At 39.4% G+C, this 27,330-nt stretch overlaps 1 protein-coding gene across 35 annotated transcripts in view; it reads right to left on the bottom strand.

Annotated features, from left to right (window-relative positions):
- Positions 1–27,330, bottom strand: part of Adgrl2 (adhesion G protein-coupled receptor L2) — a 614,876-nt gene that overhangs the window by 57,384 nt on the left and 530,162 nt on the right. For all 35 annotated transcript variants that reach the window (XM_041651225.1, XM_041651500.1, XM_041651510.1 and 32 more), the window contains one exon: positions 22,683–22,896. In XM_041651225.1, coding sequence (XP_041507159.1) covers positions 22,683–22,896 — 214 coding nt within the window. The remainder of the gene's footprint in view (positions 1–22,682; positions 22,897–27,330) is intronic.

Genomic DNA, 27,330 nt, shown 5'->3' with positions numbered 1-27,330 from the left:
GCAGACACACAGAATATTGTATACATAATAAATAAATAAATATTTTAAAAAAAAACTATTTTGTGGAAGGATATTCATTTACACACCAGCATACCAAAATTAGAACAGGTCAGGTGCAGCTTGGAAGAGCTCCGAAATCTCAGCTGTCAAGGCTGAGGCAGAGGAATTATTTATTCAAGGGCTGCTTGATTTTCTAACTCATTCAGAAAACTTCATACACAAAGTAACAACTATTAATTGGAGAAACACAGTCTTTTGGTTTGGGCGAGACAAAATGCTTGCTGGTTCGTATGCTGCTGATTGTAATTGTATTGAAAAAGAACAGAGCAGAAAAGAACAGAAGATGAGTGCCCAATTAACATGCTTGAACATGATGAAGAACTAGCTACTAACTTTCTGTCTGCAATCAGTGACTCCATAAACAGTGCAGTAACCAGTTGGAGCTCAACTTTCTCATCTAGAAAATGCATTACCTTCCTTAGAAGTTTATGGATAAGGTTCAACTGGAGAAGGAATATGAACTTCGTGTCATGCCTGGATAACCAGGAATTCCCTGACCATGACAATCCCTGGTAACAATGCCCCTTTTAGAAAACAGAGATCTGCAAATCCAGAGACACAGAACATGCTCTCCTCTTCCAGGGCACTGTGTGGATTCTTTCTTGTGTATACCTTTAAACGCAGGCTAAACTTATCCATGCAAACTTGCTTCTATTCCAACTCTAATCTTGAATCGTACATTTCCCTAAAAATTGCTTTTTACTCTGCTTTTGATTATCTTATGCTCATTATTACACTTTACCAAGTGCAAAGTATGGAGATGAGATTCCACGTGTAATCTATTGTGTGAGGTGTTTTAATCAATAGTCTTGTTCTGCTGATTAAGCAGAGACTTCTGTTTTGGCAAGATAACATTAGCTTCTCCAGTCATGCTCCAAAAACCATCGGGAATCTTCCCCAGATCATTAGATATGCTACAATAAAGCTTTGGTGCATTTCCTTTTCTTCCTTAAATTACTTCTTCACTGTCCCATCGTTCCCCATCACCAACGGCACTGCATTATTACTGCAGCTCCCCTGGAATTTGCACTCGAGCTATGTCTCCAGGCCATAGGATGCCATTTTCAATTGAAGCTTCTACTTGAAAATATAAATTAAGAAAATTTCATTATCTCCTGCCAGGGGCCATTATTCACCACAGTTCTAAGGAAGATTAAAAATGCAAAATCTACCAACTTGAACAAATACTCCAACATGCAACAGAGAAGCTTGGCATTATCAGGACAGGAACTAAATTCAACCTTGCTTAAAATGTGAAAGATCCTGCAGAATTAGTCCAATTCTTTACCGAGTGTGTGAAGTTTCCACAAGTTCCTTCTCTAATTGGCATCTGCTATTTTTAAACTTCAATTGCCACAAACTAGCAATAACAGGTTTATTGTTTCCATACGCCTCTCCTGCCAGTTACCTTTGATCTTAAAATGTTCATTTTTAGAAGAAATACGACTTTCAAGGTGTTAAGATACTAAGAATGTTACCCATGTCCAAAGGTCAACTATAGACAGAAGAGTCATGGTGGGAGTCTGGGACTTTTTAACCTACAACCATGGCTGACAGTATATTCTAAATGAGGAGAACATCTACAGTTGAATCTTCTATCACGGATCTAATTAATGGAGTGGGAATGACATTCATTCCCAAGCTTCAAGCAACAATAAAAAATAAATGAAGTCAATTCGTATACTTCATTCCGTTCAAGTATACAAGCTAAACAAATGTAGAGAGGCTTTGCGGCAAACCAGAGAGAATGAGGAACAACAAACTGAAACACACACACACACACACACACAAATACAGACGAAAGAGGACTGGTCAGCTTCCAAGATTCATATTCGAGTCAAACATACGACAAGCATGTAAGTACATGTTTCTGAATGACAAAAATGATGAATGGCTAAACACGCTATTTCTGCTTGTAAAAAATGCACAACAGACACCCAAGTCTGCTTTAGTTTGCTGTTCCTGGTCTTGTAGAATTATGTCATTTAGGACAAAGTTTTATGACGTGAAAGAAAACAATAAACACTTAATGTATAGGCTATTTATTTATGCGGGGAAGCACTTCAATTGGCCATCATTCTCCCATGTGCTAACACTTCAAATGATCTGATTCTATTATTCTCACACTTGTCCCTCTTAGTACAGAGAGAGAATTAAGTACTCCACACACAGCATTTGATTTGACCCCACAAGCTGGAGAGAGCCAATGCAAGGAAATATGTGGAAACCAAAATACTCAATTCAGGCAAGAAAGCGATAGAGCACCCCCAAGACTTGGGAAACAGCCATTCTCCAGGGTCAGGAGGGAGGCTGCTGAGTGCTCAATCAAGAATCTCTTTTCTAAACTAAAGCTTATAATGAAATGTCTTTTTATCATCTAAACTTTCACGGTGCTATGGAAGCAGGTACTGATTTCTTATTCATTATGAAGTGAGAGCTGAAACAATTCCTAGGTAAACGTGACATTAGGAAGTTATAAGCGGAGCACTATGGGATGCTCCCATGTGTCATGTAACTATCTTCTCATAATTCATTTAGTAATCTGTGTTATCTAGAAGAGTTCTACCTGGCCAGAACGGAATTCTTTAGGCATGTTAGGCTATTACTTGTAAGAATGATAGAATATTGTCTTATTCAATGCATTTCACAATCATTTCTGTATAGAGTTGCTACTGCACCAGAACCCAAAGCACCAAATACTAGCCATGCATAGACAAATAATTACGAAAAACTGAACAATTCAAATTGTATTTCACTCAATCTCCTACATATTAGTGTTATCAAAAGTTTTAATGTAATAATGATTTGTCACGGTTGTAGTGATTAAAACTTTGAAACTGCTGTGGGAACAATTGTAGAAAAATCTCACACTGCATATATAACCAGAAATATGAGTGCGTATTTTTGTGCTACAAATACATAACTCCTGTTTGACTGCTAAAGAATGCTGTGTGGAAGAAAAGTAGAAGGCCTCCTCCAAAGTAGTTTAGGGTGAGTCTATCAATGTCTGACAAAAAAAAAATCCTATTTAATTTAATCTGCTATGGGGCTATCATTCCATTTATTGAAGATGTTGGAAAAGAGAGTATCTCGAACAGTAATGCCATCCATGGTCAGTTTATATCCTAGCAAACTACTGTGCCAGGAAATACAACCACAACATATATGGATCTTAAAGCATATAAATGATTTGTTTCTTGCAGACTGCTAAAATTATCTTAAAATTCCACATTAATTATTAAAATAAGCATCTTGAAGTGGTGATGCTGTGCTAAAAACAACTTTTTATGTTTTAGGAACCACTGAAACTCCTTGCAGTTTTTACTGGACCTTGGGATCAGTTTAATGCAAATGAGGTTTGACTCACTCTGAGCCTTATTAATCCAACACAAAATCTGTTGTTTGCAGAAATGCACATTCAACACAAATGCCCTTGCTTTTATTAGCAAAACCAGAGGTATTTATTTACAAAGCACGCCACTGAGACTGCTCCATTCATAGGGTCATGAAGTCTAACTGCTTAATGAAAAGAATAAGATCACTTAAGTGGGGATAAAAAACATATATTAAAAATTATATATTTCAAAAGTATTGCTTTGCATCTAGATGCTCCGGACCTATACTTTTAATCATTCAAAAAAAATACCACCTGCAAAAATTAAGAGTAATTATTTATAAAAATGTTAACCTATTACAGTTTGGACTTGTATAAGCTGTCACGGTTAACAAGGAGAATGGGAAATCACTATGGGATGCCCTAGTTAGATTAAATTAGCAGCAAACGCGTTACCAGACTGTATAAAAGACACAGGCATAACAAGACGTGACCTTGCAGAGCCACAGAGCCAATCTACGATGTCTTCTCTCCTGTACCTCTTGCTAATTATCTGCAAAGTTACAGACCCCTTTGTCGCGGGTTATTTTTCTTCAAATTGTGAGGGGATTTTGGTTTCTAAATATTTAATTAGTTTTGTTATGATGTGAGAATTGTACATGCCAAGCGCTTCGATTTCCAAACTCTGTCTAATTATCCTCAGATTTAGATTGGTCATCCCAAATCTTTTTTTCCTTTGTAATTATTTACTTCGGAAAGATCATTCAGTGAAGAAATATTTTCACCCTTATGGCTCTTCTTTGCCACAAACGGCTCTGCTGGTCTGTTAATTACCCGCTCAGAGGATTAGAGCTTGAAATAAAGCAAAGGAACTGTAACTAGAAGGAGCTTTGGAGGGCAAGACTGCGCCAGAAATGTACGAGATGCTGTGTTAAAGTCATAATTTTGATAAACAGGAAAATTACACCATTGATATTATATTTTCTGATTCTTTATGGAACATAGGTTGTCATTTAGTCAGCATTATAATAAACATAAGACAAACTCCCCAGTCTAATTGATAACTAGTATAGTTTCTGCTTCTACAGATCTCATTTGGATTAAACACTGCAACAAATGTTGATAAACATCCCATACAAATCCAATTGAATGCTCAGAAATATAATGTTAAGACTTTTATAAGTGGGGCTTATCTTAAAAAATTCCATCCATGCAAAACTTAAAAAAATATAACTATGTTAAAGTATTTAATCTACTGAGTGGAAGCTTCTCATGTCTTATTAAAATGCTTATAACACTGGAAGCACCACTGCTCATTATTCCAACTTTGTTCTAGGTCATTTCCAAGTGTGACTTTTCTTCACTAAACTTACTTATCAAAATACATGTTTGTTAATACTTTTATGATACAAGCAGTCCTTTATTTCCTGCAGCTGCTAATAAAATGTATGTCATGGTTTACAAAGAAATGTATAAAAATACCTAGTGTTCTGAAAGGCAGCGAAAAGTTCTGAATGAGTTCATATTAATACGTCTTAATATGAACTGAGTTCATAAGTCAGTGTTGCAGGAGGACATAGGTGGTGTACATGATTGCGTGAAGGTTCCACCAAGGGAAAAACACATGATTCTAAAGACAACAGGTCAGGAGATTAACTCAAAGGCCAGGAATCTGTCTCTACTCACTTTAGCTTTGCAACTTATAAGAGTCATGATACCTATGCTCCCTTACCTTGGCTTTTTCAAAGCAGGAGAAATTGACGCAATGTTTCCATCAACTGAGAATCTACTCCTGTGATCCTACTATACCCCACCTCCCCAGAGCACCTATGCACTCAGTATGAACAAGGGGTGCTTACTCTTTCTATAGTATAAAGATGTTAGCAACTGTATCCTCGTGACATTCGATTTCCGTACTCTACCCTGTCTAATTATCTTCAGATTTAGACTGGCCACACCAGATCTTTTTCCTTTGTAATTATTTGCTTATGAAAGAGCATTCAATGAGAAATATTTTTGCCTCTGTGGCTCCACAATTGACAATGCTGGTCTGTTAATTACAAGTCCAAGAATAAGTTATCTATCTATCAAATATAGATACCAAATTAGAGTCAGAGATGAACAACAGAAGAGCTCTGTCAAGAACAGTTTTATTTAAGAAAAAAAAAAGTCCGTATTTAAAAATAAGAGGTAAATCTAGGCCTATAGGTAGGGTGCTCAGTTCTCCCCCCAGCCCCTGGAGTCTGGCTACCCCTTTGTCTTCCTTCCCCTATGCTTCCCTTACTGCTCAATCTGAGGGCAGCCAAGTAGTCAGTTCTTGGATCACTGGCCTAATATAATGAATACAGACAAAACACCCAAAATCAAGCTAATTTGATCAAGTTACCAAAAACTACACCCTAAAACTAAACAAAAAACACCCCCTCCACAGTACAGTTCAGAACTGATTTTCAACAAAAAGAACAAAGAAAATCTCTATAGGAAGAGCCTCTTCATGTAGACCCACAGATCCTTGATCATCTCTGTAGTCTGAAACAGCACACCACAGAGAAATTGCTGCACGGACATGCTGGAATGTTCTCCTCTTCTGAAGAAGATTCCCTTTAAGTCTCTGAGGTAAAAAAAAACTCTGATACCAGTTTCTCCAGGTCCCAGTGCTAAGAAGGAGCCCATGAGCAAGGGTCAAGCATGGGTGCTGAAAGCTCAAAGAGATCTTTTTCTGTGTTCTTGGCCGATGTCTAGAAAGGTCTGCATCTAATTGTCAATTACGCTCATTCTGCTTTGTGCTGAAAGGTCTATGCTTTATTTTAGCTGGTATTCAATCTGTCAGTTTTTAGAATTAAAGTGTAAGCTTCTTCCTATCTGCTTCTTTTATAGTATTTACCCCTCAAACACTCAGCATTTTATTTTGTTTTCTTAGGACTTTAGTAGTTACCAGAGCATAAGATTTCCCCTCCCTGTAGATGTTAGGCTTCTTATAAATTCCTGCAATGCTCAGAACTACCTTCACCAAGAAGTAGTCGCTGAAAGAGAGCTTTCTAAACTGGATTTCTTATTCTATGCCTCGTCTTTTTGTTTGCTAATGAGTGAACAACCGAAAACGGCTTATGATACATGTCAGTCATTTCCTTTATAAAAGCTGCAGAAATTTTGTACAGGCATAGATATTGACTTGAAGATTAAAAACAACAAAGGCCAAAGCTAGAAACACACACCCTTGGGGTGCTAGAAGCAGTCAGCTGAGCCAGGAGGATGACCCCAAAGAACCCTGAATACCCTCATCTGAGTATAAACGTCAAATCCTGGAGAGACAATATAAAAAGATCAGTACTTTGTGGTTCACACTTGAATTTAATGGAGTCTCATCTGACTGATAAATAGATGACAAATTTCACTAGCTTGCCTCTGATAAATCAGAAGTAATCTTTAATCATGACAAAATATTCATAATCTAATCCTTTTATCAAATTGACTACCACCGCAGGAGTCTTGTGTGTTTGCACAATTAAAAACCCCGTGTTAGCTGCATATAATAAGGCATCACATTTGATGCAAATCCTTTCCTATTGAAATAAGTGCCAAGCTGACAGCAGGAAGCAGCTGATAAGAAAGCAACAAGGCATTGCTGATGGCATTCTCGATAACTGAACACAACTCATAAGCATTCAGTCTACAGCCTATTACCCAAAGAGCTCCTTTTAAAAAGTGTGGTTCAAGGGAGGATTCATGTTGTTGCTTCTCAGTCACAAGAGGACACATCATCTTAAAAAGATGACAGACAGACAACAGACAGAAAGACAATCACATAAGTAGTAATACCCTAAAATAATCACATTCAAACAATATCTATGTAGATAAAAGCTAACAAGGTGCATATGGAATTATGTATTACTGTTCTCTGCTACAAAACAATGAACTCTGGAGGAGTCAGAGTTAATACAGCCTCTCGAGCCTTAGTATCCATTTCAACGGCGACATTATAAGCCCTTGCATAACAACCAAATGCATTTAGGAATACAAAGAAGGAGGTGTTAGAAAGACCCCTACTCCGTGGCCAAAAGGCAAGAAGGGAAATTATAAGGCTGCAAAAAGGTGGCAGATAAAGGTCCTATGGTGCCGAAAGCAGAGATGATGAGCTCAGGAGTGGAGTAGTTGAGCTGCTCACAGGCTTCAGTGTCCCCTCAACCTACGGTGTATTTTTCCCTCTCGGTTACTCTGGCTGTTTTCCTTTTCTCCCGCCATGTTGGGAAGTGTTGTATCAGGTAGGAGATTCAGAGTACCCGCTCTATGTTAGCAAATTACAGCTGAGTGGTTGGCTACAGTTTGAAGAACATCGGGGCCATGTGCTATACACTCCTCAGTACCTTTTCTCAACTTAACCCCAAAGACACCAGCCTGGACTCTTGCAAATGAATATTTTTGCTAGCTATTAATGGATGCCTTTAGCTGATGCAAGGGGTACGGTGCATCAGAACATAGTAAGCATTTCATAGTTCATGCCAATGAAGCTTAGACAAAGGCTGAATCTTCCTGAGTCAAACCTGGCTCCAAAGTTCTTCAATACAGTGGAAATTCAATTTTCATGATTTATAACATGTACAAATAACACAGATTTTTTTTTAAGGCAATGAAGGCTGAAGGCTTCCATTTAATACTGTACTCCTAGCATGAAGTAGCTCTCTATCAATAACTTGTGTAGAAGGTGCAGGTCACCGTGACCTTGAGAACATTTAAAACCACTAACTGCAAGTACAGGCAGGGATGTGAGCAGAGTGTCATGTTGTGGAGCATCCAACATAGCACCTTTGGAAGCTAAAAGTGGCACACATCTAGAGCTGGAGAACTACCTTAATAGTGGTTGGCTGGAGAGTCATCTTTATCACTTCATATTAGAGACCGAGGACGGGCCTTATCATACTATACAAAGCCAACTCAACTCTACTGCTCTATTTTAGGAGTTTCATGACTTTCAAAAGTGCTAACTAAATATGACATCCATCCAGATGGAATAAGTATCCTAGGTGATGCATTTTATAGGTATAGCTTCCAAAACATATTCATCTTAAAAACATAAACTCCATGATAGCAGCTAAAGCAGTACTACATACATTATCTACTTTATGCTAGAAATTATGACTAACTTATTAAGCATATTTGATACATCATTATTAAGAAAAAGAAACATTGGGAGACCTTGCTCTTATCATTGGCCCTTAAACATTTCCATTTCAACAATGTCAATAATGTCAAAATACCATTAGGATGCCTAACCACTCTTGAATCTCTGTAGCCTCAGCAGGGCAAAAATCTTCCAGGTTCAATCAGGAATGGTTTCTTTCTGTATGCAGCTAAAAGGCTTAAGGGAGACACAAAGGTCAAAATACTACTTTCACGAAAGATAGGGGATGACATGACAAAGATGAAAAACGCCATTTTTAGACTTACACCGCTCAATTTTCTCTTTGTCTTTTGCTTTGAAATGCTTAGTTTTAAAACTTAGCTGCCATACTTAAAATATACATAACCAATATCCCTGCAGGATGTGTTTTATATTTAATATCAGAACTGTCCTTTGGTTGAGTAGCACAGGAAGAGAAATGTGAGGGAGAGATCTCTAAGAGGCTTACTGGGATAACTCTAAACTCTATCAGGGAAGCCAAGATACTTTGGGCAGACTGAGATGCTGAGCTCCTGGAAGATGGAACCATCTGTCTGGGTGAGGAGCTGGGGAGCTACTGTGAGGGATGGTGAGTCTTTTCCTCTGTCGTCTGGCACTAACTAACAGCTGCCTCTGAGGTAGAAGGTTTATGGTCTCAAACCCCAGGCAAGTCTTGTAAGGGCATTGGCTGTGAATCCTCCCACAGGGCGGACACTGGGCACCAGACAAAGAAGGAAAGATGCAGAGCTTCCTAGCACCTCCATAACTCCGTGACAGGATGCAAGTCTATGTACAACTCATTTTCAGGGTTTTTATTCTATTTTATCTTCTTGTACACACTGACATGTCAATCCTGTTTACTAAGTGATAGTCAATGGGTTTCCTATAGAGCAATGAACCTTAACAGGCAGCTTTTAATTGGCCCACATAGGAAACCACACTACTATTAATTCCTCAGATACAGCATCAAATAAAACCATCGCTTCTCAAACTCCAGAGCAATTAGACCTCTCGGCTATTTGGCTAACTCCACTTCATGATACCCAATGCAGTTAATTATATTTTTTGATGTTAATAGTCACTGTCAGTCTTAAGCCTAACTTCGCTTTGATGAATATTTAAATTATATTTGAATAAAAAATAATCTTGGTTACATTTCACATTCAGTAATCATTGCAGCTTAATAAAGGTCTGTTCATCAAGGGTAGAAATAAATGGAAGTGTACACACAAATGTCTTGAGTTGTCATTTATTAGTTATGACAGTAAGCCATCACCCTTCACACACCTGCTTATATATCTCAAGACTTGCGACCGCCTTCATGACCAGCTCTAGACAACACATATGTGGCTCCATAAATTAATGATGCCATGATCTTAGGGCTAGATCAGGATATAATTTAATGTGTGTGGAGCAAGCTCATCAAATAACAAAATATGCTTTTAAAAGTCAGTACACATTTTCTTGCCTTCTCTAGATTTATGGTTCTAGCAAGTTCCAAAGGCAATGAGGGGCAGGAAAACTCATCTTTTGAACGATCTCTTGATTAGAGATTATACTGAAACCACTACTAAAGACATGTAACTTAGAATACACTCCTTGACACACAGGCTATTAGTGTGCATGCTAGATGCGAGTGATGACGTTATCTTCGAGTGGGTAGACGAAGGGAAGGAGAATGGGAAACTATGTCTATCAACCTCATTTGCTTAAAATTTACTTCTCGTATAGTTTAAAACTTTATTATAGTATGAAGTTTTAAGTTAAGTATTAAGCATCAATTGTAGAAATGGGTGATTCTCTATCAACACTTTTATTGAATGAATAAACATTTTGCTGCCATTGAATTAATGTTCTTGAAGTAAACTGAATTATTGGACTTTTTTACATCTTCAGATTCTTCTCCAAACTCTGTATGGCACAGTTATAATTTTACCTACTGGCCTTGGCAGGTGACCTATGTAATCTGTACTCCAACCAGGAACACTCATGTATGAAAGCTGAATGAAGCTTAATGTCTCATATACTAAATGACTGACCGAATTTTGCACAAAGCTTGATTGATACACTATGAATGCTATTCCTACTCCCACTCCCCCTGGATTAGGTGTCATGGGAAACATTTAAAGTGTGGTATGGCCTGGCACATTTGCACCAGGGTTACTATAAAGTATATAATGAGTAGCATGAAAATTTCCCACAGACCATTTCTCCACCAGAACAGCGAAAAACTTCAAATGACATAAAAATGCTACAACCAATCCAGACTGAACTTATTTATCATAAACAGACCTCTGAAAGAGTCCTGCTTTTCAGCCAGCACAAAGGAGGGGGAGTAAAACCGACAGGTCAGAGAAAAGAATCAAAGAGTGTCTCCCTGTAGTACATTCTGCAGTGTCCACGAGAAGCATAGTCTCCTCTGCAGTACACTCCTCCCACCATGATATTCTGCCTCCCACCAGGACCAACATAATGGAGACAGGTGAGCTGGGACTGAAACCTTGAAAACCCAGAGCCTTAAAATCTTTCTCTCAGGTATCCCTCACAGTAATAAGTCTGAACAACAAATGTAGGCTGTGTGTTAACGAAATCATAAAACCATGCCCTTGGGGTGCATACAAAAAAGCAGTGAAGACCCACTGTCTTCAGAGAAAAATGACAGTTCATCATCTCATGTTTATTCCTTATATGCTACCCTTGATGGGTTTATTGGAATGGACCAATATTAAGAGGCAGCAGAATCTCTTCGCTGTTGCTTTTTTTTTCATAATGAGATTTCTCCTAGAAACATGTGAAACAGATATTATTAGGTCCAAAATTAATTGCAGAATAGCAACCAGCACTAAACAATTTAAATTGCTATAATATATTTAAAGAAAGGCTGAGTAAGGTAAGAAGGATGGGCCGTTAAAATCTGCAGGACAGCTAAATATGTATTAGTAAAATGCCACAGGAAAACTCATTCTTCACAATAACTTTCCTCAGCCAATGTGCAGGCTAGAACATTAATATTGGTGTGATTTTACTTTTACTATTGTATTATGGTCTTATGTTAACAATTCTAGTATATAAGATCTAGAAAATAAGGGGAATCATGATTTTTGATGGCTTAAAATGCTTCCAAATAACTAAAGAGCCAGCTTTCGCTATTTAATAAAATTCATCAATAAATGCTGAATGTTAGACTGCTAATCAGAAAATGAGATACAGATCAAGGGCTGATTGGATGTGGTGGTGCACACCTTTAGTAACAGTACTTGGGCAGGTGAGGCAGGCAGATCTCTGTGAACGCAAGGCCAGCCTGGTCTACACAGAAAGCTCTAGACCAGCAAGGACTACTCAGTGAAACCCTGTCTCAAAACACAACAACAAATAAACCAACCCAAACGAAAACAACAATAACAAAGAAATAAGGGCTTTCTCTATCATATGTCGGTCTATGTTCAAAATTTGATTGAAAAACTCATTTAATGTACACAGAAACTCCAGAGTGCACTGAATTCCTGATTATATAAAGCTGCATGACAAACTGGTAGAAACCCCCCCCCTCCCTTTCTATCTTCCTTTAGTTTTCCAAGACAGGTTTCTCTGTACAACCCTGGCTGTCCTGGAACTCACAGAGATCTGCCTGCCTCTACCTCCCAAGTGCTGGGATTAAAAGTGTGAGCCACCACTGCCCATCAATCTCATTGTTCTTTACAATTAAGCTCAAATGTCTATTCTGTGTGCTTACTTGATGGCGGTTACCAGAAGGCACAATTTGTTTCAAGTCTTTTTTATTCATTACCATTTCAGAACAGAAGCTCTGTTTAGGAGCCGTGGCAGTGGTGGTACAGATGTGATTCCAGCATTCAGGAGACTGAGAGAGGAGGCTTCGAGTATATTATACATGGTTAATCAAACAATGGGCCAGTATTCGAGAACACTCTTAGTTTTGCTTGTCATTATCTACTTTGTCCAAGATAAAACCAAACGCAAAGCTTTAAAATATTCACGCAAGCCTGATTTTCAACTAGCCAGCACCAGGTCACACAAAAAGCAGAAACACTGTCTTCAGAGAAAAAAGACAGTTCATCATCCACACAAGGAACCCAATGTGAAAGGGGCAAACCCTATGTATGAGAAAGAGCCAGCAAAAACAAGAATGTAGACGGGGACTCTCCCCTGACTTAATTGAGTAAGAGAACCACTTCACAAACATTCTTTTCAAAGGGAGGACCCAGATCCCAGCAGTGAAGACCCTATTGTTTCTTCTTCCTCCATTAGGTGTGGGCATAAGGGTTACCTAGATGACTTGTATCATAAGTTATTCTATAGTTTATTAGTCTTTCTCACACAATAACTGTCAGTGTTAAATATAGTTCATTTTTTGTTTTGCTTTGTTTTGTCAATAATCTCTCCTTTCAGTAACCCTTCAATCTGCATGCTGATCAGTAGGTAACATGTAAAGCCTGTGTCCAGTTAAAGCTGTCATGATTATATACTACTGTACTAAGATTCAAGAGTCTATATTAGCAACTCTCCAGTCAAAAAGGAAATTCCAAGTCACTGTCTATAGACAAATTCAGCCAATAGCAAGAGAATTTGTGAAACCCACCACTAAGACACAGGAAATAAACTCAATATATTTTGCATCTTCTGGCAAGCTTCTATGTTATTTATTTTTCCCCATTTACATTCCATCCTAATGGATAAATGGTTGATAAACCTGATACCACAAATAGATAAAAGCACTTGGGATAAGCAGCATATGGGACGTATGCAGCTTCTCAGAAGCTGTAGGCTTGGGTTCTACGGGAAAGCGTTGAGTGTACTGAATAACTCCAGCGAGCAAACTGAGGATGGAACACACCAACTCCCCAATCCCACAAAACATCCCCTCAGCTGAAACACAGATTGAGCCAAATTTACTGATATGAAATGACAGTTAGCATAGAAGAAACCTCAAGGTCTGAGGAGGTATGTATAAAGTTTATTGTTGCCAGTAAAGAGAAAACAGTTAAGGCATACTAATTAAATTAAAACGAAACAAAGCAAAAAACTTCCTTAGAGCTCTGACGTGGAAACACGGCCTCTTTTCGAAGACTGATTGATCAATACAAAGGCTGAGAGGTTTGTATGTCAAGAAGACAACACACCAACAGAAATCTATAATCGTGAGGTCTGCCAGAACCGTGGTTACCTTTTAATGGATTCTTCTGGCCAATAACTGAGCTTTGATATTTACTACTTCTTACAGTAATGTTCTCTGTGTGGGATGTGTGTGTTTGTGTGTCCACATGCATTCTCCTTTGTTTAAATAGTTCATAAAGAACTGATATCTATCAGTATACTTGAAAATAAGTTTATCAATTTTCAATAACAGGCTGGAAATTCAGAGTTACTGAAAAATGTAATTTCATCTCCAGAGTTTGTAATTACAATACATGGGGGTGGGCTGGGGGAGTGGAACAGAAAGATTGAGGACTTGATGCTAGCCGGGGATAAACAGCCACACTCTGACCCAGAAACACAACAACAAAAAGACATAAAAACGAATTTCATTAAGGAATTAATCATTCAACACATAATCAGCAGTTTGGGCCTCTGTGCCAAGCAGCTCCACTTTTCTCAAAAGGACATCACATCATGAGTTTTAAAAACACATAGGAAGAATATGCACGTGGCCATGGAACCAAATGTGCTGTCCACAAGAAAAGCTGCAGATTCACCAAGTGTGGTGAATGGTAATGGAGGCGGAGGGAGGGCCTCCTTCCTGCCTTATGCTGACAACCTGGTGTTCAACAATTCTATTTAAAGAAACACCATAGCCTAGCACTACTCCAACAGAGGGTGCCTAGCAATGGCTCTGCCGTGAAGCAGAGCGAGAACACAGCACAGGCTTCTCACCAGATGCACAGGAACACACATACAATGCTGCACCTTGAGGTTTAGGGTGCCCACTAGGCTGCACTCAAGTGTCATAGAGATTCAGAACTTCCAGCAAAATTGAAATTTGTTTATTAACAAAAGTTTCAAGGTAGAGCAGAAATCTTCTTTGTTACTAACTTGAAAGGTGTACGCACAATTATTTTTCAAAGATTGTAAAAAAGCCACCATTATCTGTAAGAGTGACTGTCTAAAAATCGATTCAAGTATAAGTAAATCTTTGAGACAATAATTAAATTCAACCTTTTTAGGATAAATTACCGAGATAAGCATACCAATTGAACATTACTCAGAGTTATTAAGACAGGTCCTGTTCACTCTTACACGTGATCGGGAAAGTAGAACATGAAGTAATAGTAATTTCACTTTCACGACTGGGAATAGAAACCGAGTTACAGTCTTCTTAACTGCTGGGGTAGTAATGGTGGGAAGCAGTAATGAAAGCTTTGCCATCTAAAACAAACACAACAGTTCACTGAAATATCTGAGTCCCTCTCCCTATGCAGAATGGTAGCTTTGCAAGGGGAGAATTTCTAGTCTATCTATTTGAGCTTTCCAAAAAGAAATTTTCTGCATTAAGGAAATAAAAGTGCTTCTTTCTGGTAGACTATTCAATGGCTCACTTGTGGAGGGTGTATAGATAGAAAAACTCACTAAACTACTTGAGGCTCTGTGCTGTCAGAGTAAACTGGTTGTGTGTGCACAATAATTATTCACTGCGAATCCAGCTGCAAAAACACTCTCCCTGGTTTTCCTATGGTTCTCTCAAACAACACCAGTCAAATATGACAGACTTCCTTACGATTTGCATCATGACATACAATAAATAGGGTACTTACACATTTCCACTATGAAAATGTTTATGAAATCATCTCAATCTTCCCCTTTTCAGTACAGTGTTTATGTTCAAATTGACATCCTGCTGATTAAATAATTATAAGCCATAAGTACACTACAGTTTTAAAAATGGGGCTTCAGCTGCTCTTTTTGGAATTATTCCTTTATTTATGTCAATACCCCAGATAATCATTTGAAGATCTGATAATAGTGGTAGACAGTTCAACATCACCGGTTCCCAACATTTAAATCTTTTCCATTTCTGAATCCTCTATAGGTATTGTAGCAACAAGAAATGGAGTCCTCTTGCACTTAGAACCCATGGAAATAACTTCACATTTTATTGTGTAAGCTTTTTACATCTGTAATAACATTCATCTGTACAAGAACAAGTTTGACACATGTATTGGATATCTGCTGTGCACTAAGTGTGTGTATGTGTGTACCTGTCTGGGCAAGCAAGGCACAGCAGCATTTTCCAACCCCCTAAGTCAGACCTGCCAAACAATCTTTACACTAACTTCCAACTGCCTTTTGCTGTTTTATCAGTTTAGTGAAAACAGATAATCATCCGTAACAAGCTCTTCACTTCCTGTTCCTACCCTGCCTGCTTCCAAAAGTCTCCCGTCTTATGACCATTGCTGAACAAGTAGATCAACAAAAGGAATGGAGAGATGATTAGTTACTAATGTGTCATGGTATATGTAGTGCACAGACAGTTCCCAAAACTGGAAATAACACGTCAAGTGTTCTCCGGGTTTAGGGTCTCTCCACTTGGCGCCCAAAGTGGGGCAACTGAGTTCACAGAAAGCCTGAGAAAGCTTGGAAAAGAATAGAGTAAAGCATGTTTCTTGTGGCAATTTCTTGGGTCTGCTCTGCTTGCTAGAGGCAAGCAAGCACTGTCATCTAAGAGAGGCTTCCTGACTCAGCTTCAGCTGCAAAACCCTGCAGCTCTTAAGAGGTCCTGCCACCAAACACTTAAACGGTGTTGACGAAAAGCTGAACACATGCTTTTCGGTTTTCAGCCGTAGCAGGAAAAAAGCTGCGCCTTTTAAAAATGCCGGCTTTCTGGGCTGTCCTGCCAGGGCAAACTCAAGACTCTTTTACGCAGGCGGTTCGTGCGGTTTGCAAGCACAGGCTGCTGAAGCTAGCTTGCTGGCAGGGACCTTGAAACACTGTAGACTTGTGGCACTGAATGCGGCTCTAGCCGGTACCTCAGCCACAAGGTTGGAAGGCAGAAAGCTAAGGAATGGGCTACATCTAGCCAGCAAAGCCACAGCTTTAGTCCTACTGATATTGCTTGGTAAATTAAAGACTCCTGTGGTTAGAAAAAGAGAGATATGCAGTAAAGAGAGATTCAAAGACAAAGAAAATTTCTAAATGGTTTACAGTGTGTTAAAAATATATGCAAGCTAAAAGTTGAAGTTCTTAAAGTAAAAAACAAAAAAGGAAGAGAGTTGTTGTGTGTGGTAGTACACACCTTTAATCCCAACACTTGGGAGGCAGAGGGAGATTGACCTCTATGACTTCAAGGTGTGGTAGCACACGCCTTTAATCCCAGTGCCTAGAAGGCAGACAAACAGATCTGTGTGAGTTCAAGTAGCACACACCTTTAATCCCAATGCCTGGGGGGCAGAGACAGGTGCATCCCTGAGAGTTCAAGGACATCCTGGTCTATAGAGTTTTTCCAGGTCAAAGATACAGAGAACCTGTCTCAAAAAGCAAAAAATAAAAATAAACAAAATAGAGTTAAAATAAAGCCGCACAAAGATGGAAAATACAATGAGAATCTTGACACTATATGCTATTATGCTCTATTTGAATTGTTTGAATGCTGAGAAAAGAGCAACAGCTGCTAAAAGATATTTGTTTATAAATGCTGCTGAACTAATCCAACATAGCTACTTTGAAAATGCCTTGACTTTGAAATTTGGATCTAAGGACATGATGCTTTGGAAAGGAGTTTCTTATTTTGTTTTCACAGAGGATGAGACCCTGTTCATGTCTTCTATTCCAATTTGGTATGATGGACCACGCCCTCCTGAAGGGTTGGTGTGAACATCTTTAGAAAATTGCTTCGCTCAACTGCCAACTGAGATGAAACTAGCATACAGGTTATACCATGAAAGACCTAATTAACGACGCCCCCATTCAGCAGGAAGCAGTTTGGAGAGAAAAAACTGCGCCCATGTTCCCAAATATGGTTTATAAACGTTCTTTTACATTTAAAGGGGGATATGATAGAGATATGAATAATTTACATTGATATGGATTTTGTTTTAGTGATTTAAATTTAAGGTCAATTTTGTTATATGTATATGTGTTTCTGATCTTGATTAAGGTACTGTGATTGTGTAGTTCATTTAAAAATGTAATGTATAATTAGAAATACAGATTGTTAAGATAATCATAATAGTCAAGTTTGTAGTCATGTTAGTTAAGATTTTCTAGATGTACATAGATATATTTTAGATTGTCATTCTTCATATCTTTCAAAGACTATGGAATATGCTATTTAATGTTTTAATAACTTAGGACTTTTCATGACAATGAGACACTCTGCTCCTGGCAGCACCAATCTACTTCAAGAAGAAGATGGGCATCGAAGAGGATCCTTATGGAGTTTGATAGCCATTTGGGCAAGAAACTCCTCTTGCCTGGACTATTGCATAAACTGGACACAGAGAACCCACAGAGAGAGGACTACTGAACTTGCCTAAAGGTGAGATGATCTTTTGGGGTTCCTGATTCATGAAAGAGTCTGCAAGACATTCTTCAGGACAAGCAGATAGTGACTGCCTTTGAAATTTCCTGCTTTGTGGAAATGTCTGCTGGAAACTATGGGCCTGTAGGCCGAAGATGGATGCCCCAATGGTACAGAGGAACTTTGGGTGACTGTCCAGGCAGCAAAATGTCTCTGTCATTTCTAGAGTTTGAAAGTTACTTATTTCTTGTTTGCTTAGGTAATATTATATCCTTCTGGAGTCTTTGATGGAGTTAAAGAATATATAGATAGTTATAGTTTTCCTTAGTTATGAAAAAAGATAAAATAGATGTAATATTGTAACTTTTACTTGATAACTGTTTTGTTATATGTAATTTTGCTATGTTAAAGTTAAAGCCTTTTTTTTTGTTTAAACAGAAAAAGGGGAAGTGATATGGGAGTGTCATATATCAATCTGTTGATTTCATTGGTTAAAAAAATAAAGAAACTGCTTGGCTGGTCCTCATAGGTTAGAACATAGATGGGTGGAGTAAACAGAACAGAATGCTGGGAGGAAGAGGAAGTGAGTTCAGACTCAACAGCTCTCCTCTCGGGAGCAGACGCCTCAGAAGAGACACCATGCTCCCAGCTCCCAGGAAGACACATGCGATGAAGCTCCGACCCAGGATGGACGTAGGCTAGAATCTCCCTGGTAAGCGCACCTTGGAGTGCAACACAGATGATTAGAAATGGGCTAGTCCAGGTGCGAGAGTTAGCTTAGAAGAGGCTAGATAAAAAATGGGCCAAGCAGTGTTTAAAAGAATACAGTTTCCGTGTAATTATTTCGGGTAAAGCTAGCCATGGGGGCGGCCGGGGACACAGCCCCGCCGCCCCTATTTCAACATCCACTGAAGATAAAGATGTTTCAGATTATTCTTTTGGGTATAGAAGGCTTACCTATTACACATTACAAATTACTGGGGAGCTCAGACAGAAATAAAGACAAAAAATTTCACTATTTTACATGTACCTTGGACACAGCCAGCAGGTAACAGTGTTCTCAGTAGATGGATGCTTTGACTCCCACACTGTCACAAAGGGACCCCACGTGGTAGCACTTCTGTTTGTGGTACCATGGTGGCAGCACTATGTTCCGAACCAGATGTCCTCTTATGAAAACTTAATTGGGAAAACCCATTTTACCAAATGAAGTAGAACACTAAATGGTAGTTCTGTTCCAAGGCCAGACTTCCAATCTTACATACCTTGTCTACGATTTGAGCTTTAAACAGAAGTATCTTTATCAAGTGCTATTTACACAACCAGGGTAGTGTCTCAGATTCTTAATACTGATTCCTTAAGAACTGACGTTAGACCTTTTTGATAGAACTCTTAAAAACTTTGTGGTGTTTTCTAGTTTCTCAAAAAGAAGTAGCAAGCTGGTGTCCACAGTTATAAATCCACCTATAATGGCTGTCAATTGAAATGCACCTATAAATTCACCCCAGTCCATCCTCTTAAGAATACATACTCATACAGCGTAGACAGTCAAGGAGTAATGTGTATGTTTCTTTCCTTCATTCCTCATGTCTTTTCCATGTTCTCATATCACGTTTTCACTGTGTCTGCACTGACCACCCCTACACAGTGTCTAGTATTCTCCTGGGTGCTCTGTTAACCAACTTAGAAATCTCATTATAATATTGTGTCCCAGAGGAAGGGAAGCAGAAAAGAGCAGGGAAAGCAGTGACTGTAAAGATCATGGGTTTTTCTTCCACAGAATTTATAATAATGATGCTAAATTATGTGACCCTTGGATGTCAATTTAGTATATTGACTACTCGTACCTCATGAAAACCTCTGGACAAAGCAATGCTGAAGCTGAGGTATAGCTGTAGTTGCTCATATTGATGACACATGACTGTGTGCACATACACATGGCAGTGTTCACTGAGCTCCATGGATTCCAAAATTTTAAAAACACAATGCCAAGAGTTTTGGTTCCTTGCGCCTAATGCAGGTTTGCCTTGGCCTAGGATGCTCAGTTTAGGATTTTCTTCAACCTCACCATGGTGCGAAAGTATACATGGTTGGAAAAACTCAAATTTTGATCTTTTCCTGGGCTAGAGCTATGCAGCTCCTCCCTCACAGTCATCAGCAGCAGACCCCAGCTCCTCTCTAGCAAACAGCTTCCATAAGGCATGAATGGCAAACAGCCTCCATAAGGCATGTGGTCTGAGTCAGAAAGGTTTAAGTTTAAGATTAATCCATTGGGGCGCATGACTATGCTATGTCCAAGGGCATCTATCTGCTTTCTGTCATTAATCCACTGGGACTTAGTAGAGAGAAGAATTAAAAATGCTCAAATTCATTGAAGCAGACAATTTCAGATTACATTCTAACCCAGGTATCCAGGTATTCTCTCACATCTGAGTAAATACCTATTTTATACTCAGCTTTTACAGACTGAATTACAATCTTTTCTATGCAGTTGAAGACAACGATATGCACACTTATCATGAACCATGGCACACTGAACACTCAGTGGTGTCCCATTTTATACTGCCTTGAACTTATTTCTTCCCAATTGTCGTCAAAAATTATTTATTCTGTTATAGATTGCAAGGAAAATATATTGTTACCTTTCACCGGATCCTCAGAATCATCTTGAGTAATGCATGAAGTTATGAAGGCGCGGGGGGGGGCGACTTGCTTGAATTACAGAGAACACCTTCATTGGACTATGTTTCCCTATCTACTTACTTTTTGAAGAGGACAGATATCCTCATTCAGAATTACACCATGCATCTCATTTTCAGCCTTTCTGATGCATGAACAGCACTGTTCCAAGCCACTAACCTTTCCTGCGGCCATGGCTAGGCAAAGGGAAGTTGTTCACACAGACATTGGAGGTCATTTAGCCATTTGGAAGGATTTCATCTCCAATCCCATGGGGACACACAGGATCTTACTTAGCTGGATGCTTCTGAATTTGCATCTGTGTCCTTTTTCTGCTTTTGCTTTTAACGTTAAGGACCAAGAGCACAGAACAAAAGCCAGCGACGTGTTGGAAACATTTACAAATGACATCACTGAGAAGGTGGTTTCCAACTAAATGTGCAAAAAATTCTTAAAACTGAACAAGAAGCCTGAGTTATTAGGGGTGGTGTCTAAGAACTAATAGATCCTAGCTCAAGGAGCACGCACAGAAAGCAGTGAGCGTAGGGGAGCAGGTTCCACATTATGCATCATTAAAGAATTACAAACTGAAACAAGGAGATGCTTATAAAACGGCTCACATTCAAACAGTCAACACTAAATGCCAGGGACAGTGTGGGGCGACAATCCCGCCCGTTCCTTGATCGTAGGGAAAAAGAAAATGGGAAAGCAGCCACTTCGGAAGACAGTCGGTAGAGATTTCCCCACCACCTCCTTCCCTCCCCCACACCTTTAGAAATGTGGATGAGGAAAGATTGGCAAGGGACAGGATTTCTCCATGAGGTCCAGAATGGCCTAGAACTCACAGTCCTCCTGCCTCAGCCTGCTAAGAGCCAGGATTTATATGTAAGTTATAGTAAACCCAATAGAGGAATAATAATTTTGCATCGATTTTTGTTATCTATCCCAGTAGTTTCACTCCTGGGCATTTACCAACAGAAGCTGAAAACACAATCCCATACCAAAATCTACACACAAACATACACACAGAAGAATGGGTTCCCATGGAAACACTACACTTCCCATCCAATTTCGATGTGAGTCTAAATCTCTGTGAAAACTCGTTTAAAACAAAATAATGGTAAGGAACAATTACTGACAAAGCTCCACAGTGTGTGTGTGTGTGTGTGTGTGTGTGTGTGTGTGTACACATCCTTTATGATTACAGAAAATACTTCTAATTGTCGAAGTCCTGAGAAACAGGCTTACTTTTGAAATCTCCTTTTTATGGTATATGAAATAAAGGTAAGTGTTCTAGATTCCTATATATCCTGTCATTTATATTAAGAGGATATAATGCTATGGAAAACATAATATAATCCAGATTTAACATTAATGACTAAAATCCTAACAGTTTAATTTGCAAGTTTAGCTGTAGGCAGCACCTGGTCACTCTGGAAAGACTAACTTGAACTATTGCCCACAGGACATGTGTGTACATGGATCTACCACTGCTGGCTACAGGACACGTGTACACACGGATGTGTTACTGCTGGCTACAGGACACGTGTACACACGGATGTGTTACTGCTGGCTACAGGACACGTGTACACACAGATGTGTTACTGCTGGCTACAGGACACGTGTACATACGGATGTGTTACTGTTGGCTACAGGACACGTGTACACACAGATGTGTTACTGTTGGATGCAGGACACGTGTACACACAGATGTGTTACTGTTGGCTACAGGACACGTGTACACACAGATGTGTTACTGCTGGCTACAGGACACGTGTACACACAGATGTGTTACTATTGGCTACAGGACACGTGTACACACGGATGTGTTACTGCTGGCTACAGGACACGTGTACACACAGATGTGTTACTGTTGGCTACAGGACACGTGTACACATGTGTCCACCACTGCTGGCTACAGGACACGTGTACACATGTGTCCACCACGGCTGGCTACAGGACACGTGTACACACGGATCTACCTTTGAGTCATGATTTTGAAGGCATCAGGGAGGTAGCAGTCTGTGTTCTCCATCTGAAAGGGGTCCGCATCGCAGATCTTATCGTCCGTCCGGCCATAGTTGGCACTCTCAATCATGATGACATCACTGCCGGGACACCGCAGGTCTATGGAGTAGCCTTCGCAGGACAGTTCTCGTCTAACTAACCCGAAGGGTAAGGCGGCCCTGCTGAAACCTACAAGTAAAGAAGACAAAAACAGAAAGGTAAGGTTTAACTCAAGTGTTAAACAGATGATTTCAATATGGCATTTTCAAGAGACATGATTCATTAGAGTCAAGAGATGTCAGGGATCCATGTATTTATTCTTAATTCTCATTCGAAAGGTTACTATGAAGTACCTTTATGCATCTTTATCTCCACTCATTCTTATCAGACACCTTAAATCTACCATTAAAAAACCATTTTTGTATATAATTTAGTATAAACACATCTAAATATCATTTGTCTGGCAAGTTCATTTAAAAATGGCAAATTTAATTGACTTCATGAACACTTTTCAAGTTTTATAAATATCTAAACATCAAACCAAGGAAGAGATGTCACACGTGTAAAGAACTAACACTCTGCCACACACCATCCCTACCATCCCTTTTAATGTACACATATTAATTATTGTCAGTATCATTACCATAAAACTACTTCATATTAGAAATTCTCCTAAAATATCTACGATAGGTATGGCAATAATAAATACCAGGGAACACAACATTTTAAATTTGTAGACACTGTTGTGAAAAGTGACATCACTGACAGAAGACAGCACTATCCGAGCCATTTCAATAAAGACCAACAAAGAGAAAGGTTCTTCAAGTTACACAATCCAGAAAATGAGTGGACTACTCATTGCATTAGCTTTTCTACCCATAAGACACACACAAAAAAATGCTTAAGTGCTCCCTGAATTACATACGATACAACAGGTCCGTGTGCCAGAAAGGATTTTTGAATGAAATGAAAGTCTAAAATTTCAAGTTTTTTTGAAAAAATTATTATGGAAGAATGAGTCTGCTGGGATACATGACGGAAGCACTACGGGCATCCATAGCTGGTTCTCTCCCGCCAGCTTATGTGGGCTCTAGAGTTTACCTCGGTCGGGTCTTGTGTGGCAAACACCTTCGTTCTGAGCCACCTGTCCAGGCTAATCCAAACCAAAATCCCAAAGCAGAGATCCCTTGAATTAGCACTAAGCACAGGCAGATGGTGAGAAGCAGAGAAAGTAAAGGGGTGAAGACATATGATCGAGAGAGACGAGGGGCACTATCCACACTATTATGGCTATGACTCCTACCAGAGGAGGAGTCACCATAGCAACAACCTCTCTGATGATGCCTGAAGCCACATTTCCATCTTCCTGTTTGTCACCATCTACGACATTCCTTTTTAATGTTGCGTGTTTGTTTGTTGTTTTGGAGACAGGGTCTCACTCTGTAGCTAACTTGCTGTGCAGATGAGGTTAGATCACGGGCGTCTGCTTCCAAACTTGAAAGGTGGGGTTAAAGGTGTGAACCATGCTTAGCCTTCTTTACTATCTTATCTCCATTGTTTTAATGACTCTATCATGTGGCTCGCTCCCTATAGTCAACTACAAGAAAAAATCTTTATAAAAAAAAAGAGGGAAAAACTCCTTCAAGATATACACTTCAGCCCAGAGTGTTGTGTCTGGGTCAGCACAATGGTAACCCCTTCTCTCTGTGTTGCATAATGGCCTTACTAATTCAAACCCTTCTAGGAGGTGCCTCACCCTACAAAAGGGTTTTATTTTATACTATATACCCATAGATCAGCACAAAAGCAATCCTACGGACTCAGAGGGGAGAAAATAATTACATAACCTAGAACATAAACATTTCAGGAGGTGCGGCAATCTGCGGCAATCCCCAAACCTGGGAAGGTCCTCCTAAGGTCCAAAATAACATGAGAACATTAGACACACAATGAGGTGCGTGCAATTGGCAAGGACGGAGCATGCACACACAGCTTGGCGCCTCAGGACAAGATGGGTAGCTGGACAAATGTATAAAAGGTATTTCTTCCCCTACAAGGTCAGCTACATATGACTCCTTTTCTGATCCTGTATTAAAAAGCAATTTAACTCATACTGATACATTTATCTTATTTAAAATTATCTGTATGGCTTCACAAGCTCTTATTTATTTCTGTGGAAAGCAATGTGCAAATTCAAACAAGTAGCATCAATAAAATTTTAGAGTGCAACCTACATTAAAGGCAGAGGTGATTTGCAATTATAATTCCATAATAAAACAGAATAAATTATATTATTAGAAAATCTTAGGAATATTAGAACATGCTATTAAAAGATTGGCTTGGAGCACAGTTCGCACTTGGTACTATTTTGTCAAAAAAAAGTGCCCAGAATTGATTACAAAGTTCTGTGATTTTGAAGCTGTGCCCTTTAATGTTGGTATTTGTCAGTGTGCAGGATCTAAGTGGATTTTCTTCTGCTATGAAAGCTACTCCAGCAGTGAGGTAGCTCGGTGTCTTGGCTGTTTTGTTAACACAGGGAATTTTACAGTCTACATCAGAGTCCCCCAAACTGATCCCATAAAGGAAGAATAATTAGCATTCTTCACTAATGTAGGGATGTCTCGTATGGAACCCACAGGAGGAAGGAGATCAGGGTTCTTGTGTTTCCACTGCAACGAATGTAAGAGTTCGCCGCAACAAACACTGTTTACCTGAAGCTACAATGTCTATTGTTTCAGATCATAAGTCATCTCCTTGCCAAATTCTGACTAACTGCTTTCTTTGAACTTTGTCTTTACAAACAAGCTTGCTGGTCACGTGTGACGTTCATCTTTAACACACTCTGCCTGCTAGGCACTGATGAGGTTCTTAGCCACAGTTCCACTACCTTGTACGTGCACGGCTTGGGTGAATGGTGCAGAATGGTAATGACAGTGGTACTGCTGGAACTGTACTACACAGACAAACACAAAGCAGATAACGGTTAAATGCATCCATATGAAAAGAACAACAGGCACTGAATCGTGTGTGTCTGTGTGATCTCGAAAACCTGAGCCAATAAAACCCTGCATTTTTCTCACCTCCTTTCCTGAACAAATAAAATTAGTTAAAAATTGTGCAAGACTTTCCCAGGTTATGAGTCAGAACAGTATCCATCTAAACACACGCTTGACGTTTCAACATTGTTTCCCAGTGACCCACAATTGAAAAGGCATCCGCTCTACTTCTCTGAGGTATAGACACTGGGCACAGATGCAGCATGGTGGGACAATGTAGATTATAAGGTACTGTCAAGAAAATTCTTAAAAGTGTCTTATTAACAAGACAGGGTTCCCTTGCTGCAGGAGAGCATCTCTGGATGAGATATTTTAACCAAAGACTTATGGGGAGGGAGAAGATGCACAAATGTCAATTATGGGAAACTTTCATAAACTTTTTTGTTTGTTTGTTTATTTTTGGTTTTCAAGACAGGGTTTCTCTATAGTTTTGGAGCCTGTCCTGGAACTAGCTCTTGTAAACAAGACGAGGCTGGACTCAAACTCAGAGAGATCCACCTGCCTCTGCCTCCCCAGTGCTGGGATTAAAGTTGTGCGCCACCACCGCCCGGCTCATAAACATTTTTAAGAAAAATGTGGTGTGTGCTTTCTTCAGTCACCTGGTATAGCTTGCATGAAAACTTGAATGTGGACCTCTAGCACCTGCCATGTAAGGTCACAGGAAGTCAGAACATCTTCAGTAAAACCCAGGCTTTTCACTAAGGAAACCCAATGAATGACAAAATCATATTCCTGGGGAAAAGAAAAATAGTTACCCCTTTTTGTTCCTGACTTACAGAAAAAATCATGGGTGTGGCCTCCATTTCTTAATGCAACTTCTTCCTTTACATGAAGTCCTTTTTATTCACAAGTGGCCATTCTAGAATATGTGTAGTTGAGCACGGAATGTGACCATGCCAGAGAGTCACCTGGTAGGATCTGGGAGGACACAACTTGCCGCTCTGCTTCAAACCCACAGAGTCAGGATCCTTGAGCAGAGCCGACTGAGATGTGTATATTTGTCGAGTAGAACACTAATTTACTTACAACAGTGACAGAGCGAAGATGTGCCAAGACTGTCTCTACGGTCATTTAAAAATAGTTTTCTCTACTGAGACCATGCATTTGTTAACTCTCTGTCATCATAATTCCTCTTAATTCTCTAATATGGTTTCATTCTAATCTTTGAACGTATCCATAATAGCTGCTTTGAAATGTTTACCAGCTAAATCTATCATCTGGGCCTCTATCTAAGGCGGCTTCTACTAGCTGGGTTCTCTTGAGTATGGGTCAACTAGATTGTTTGCATAGCTCATAGAATTGTTGTTCTTCGGTGCGTTTTAGACAATATCCTGTTGGCAGCTCTGAATTTAGCTTTCAGTCCCCCAAGCTGCTGCCACCGCTGTACTTTCTTCTGGGCCTTGCACAGATCAATAGCTCTGATTCTTCCCTAGTGAGCATTTTTATTGTCAATCCCCATTGCTCCAGTTTCTCAGCCTGGATTCCTAGGGATCACCCATCTCTGTATACAGCTCTATGGCCAACCAATGGTTGAAGACAAATACTGCACTGAAGCTAGGAGCCTTCG

This window comes from Microtus oregoni, unplaced genomic scaffold, assembly GCF_018167655.1.
Source record: "Microtus oregoni isolate MIOR12 unplaced genomic scaffold, Mior012 000000F_ref0000247, whole genome shotgun sequence".
Taxonomy (NCBI): Eukaryota; Metazoa; Chordata; class Mammalia; order Rodentia; family Cricetidae; genus Microtus; species Microtus oregoni.
This window is presented reverse-complemented; position numbering and strand designations above follow the sequence as displayed.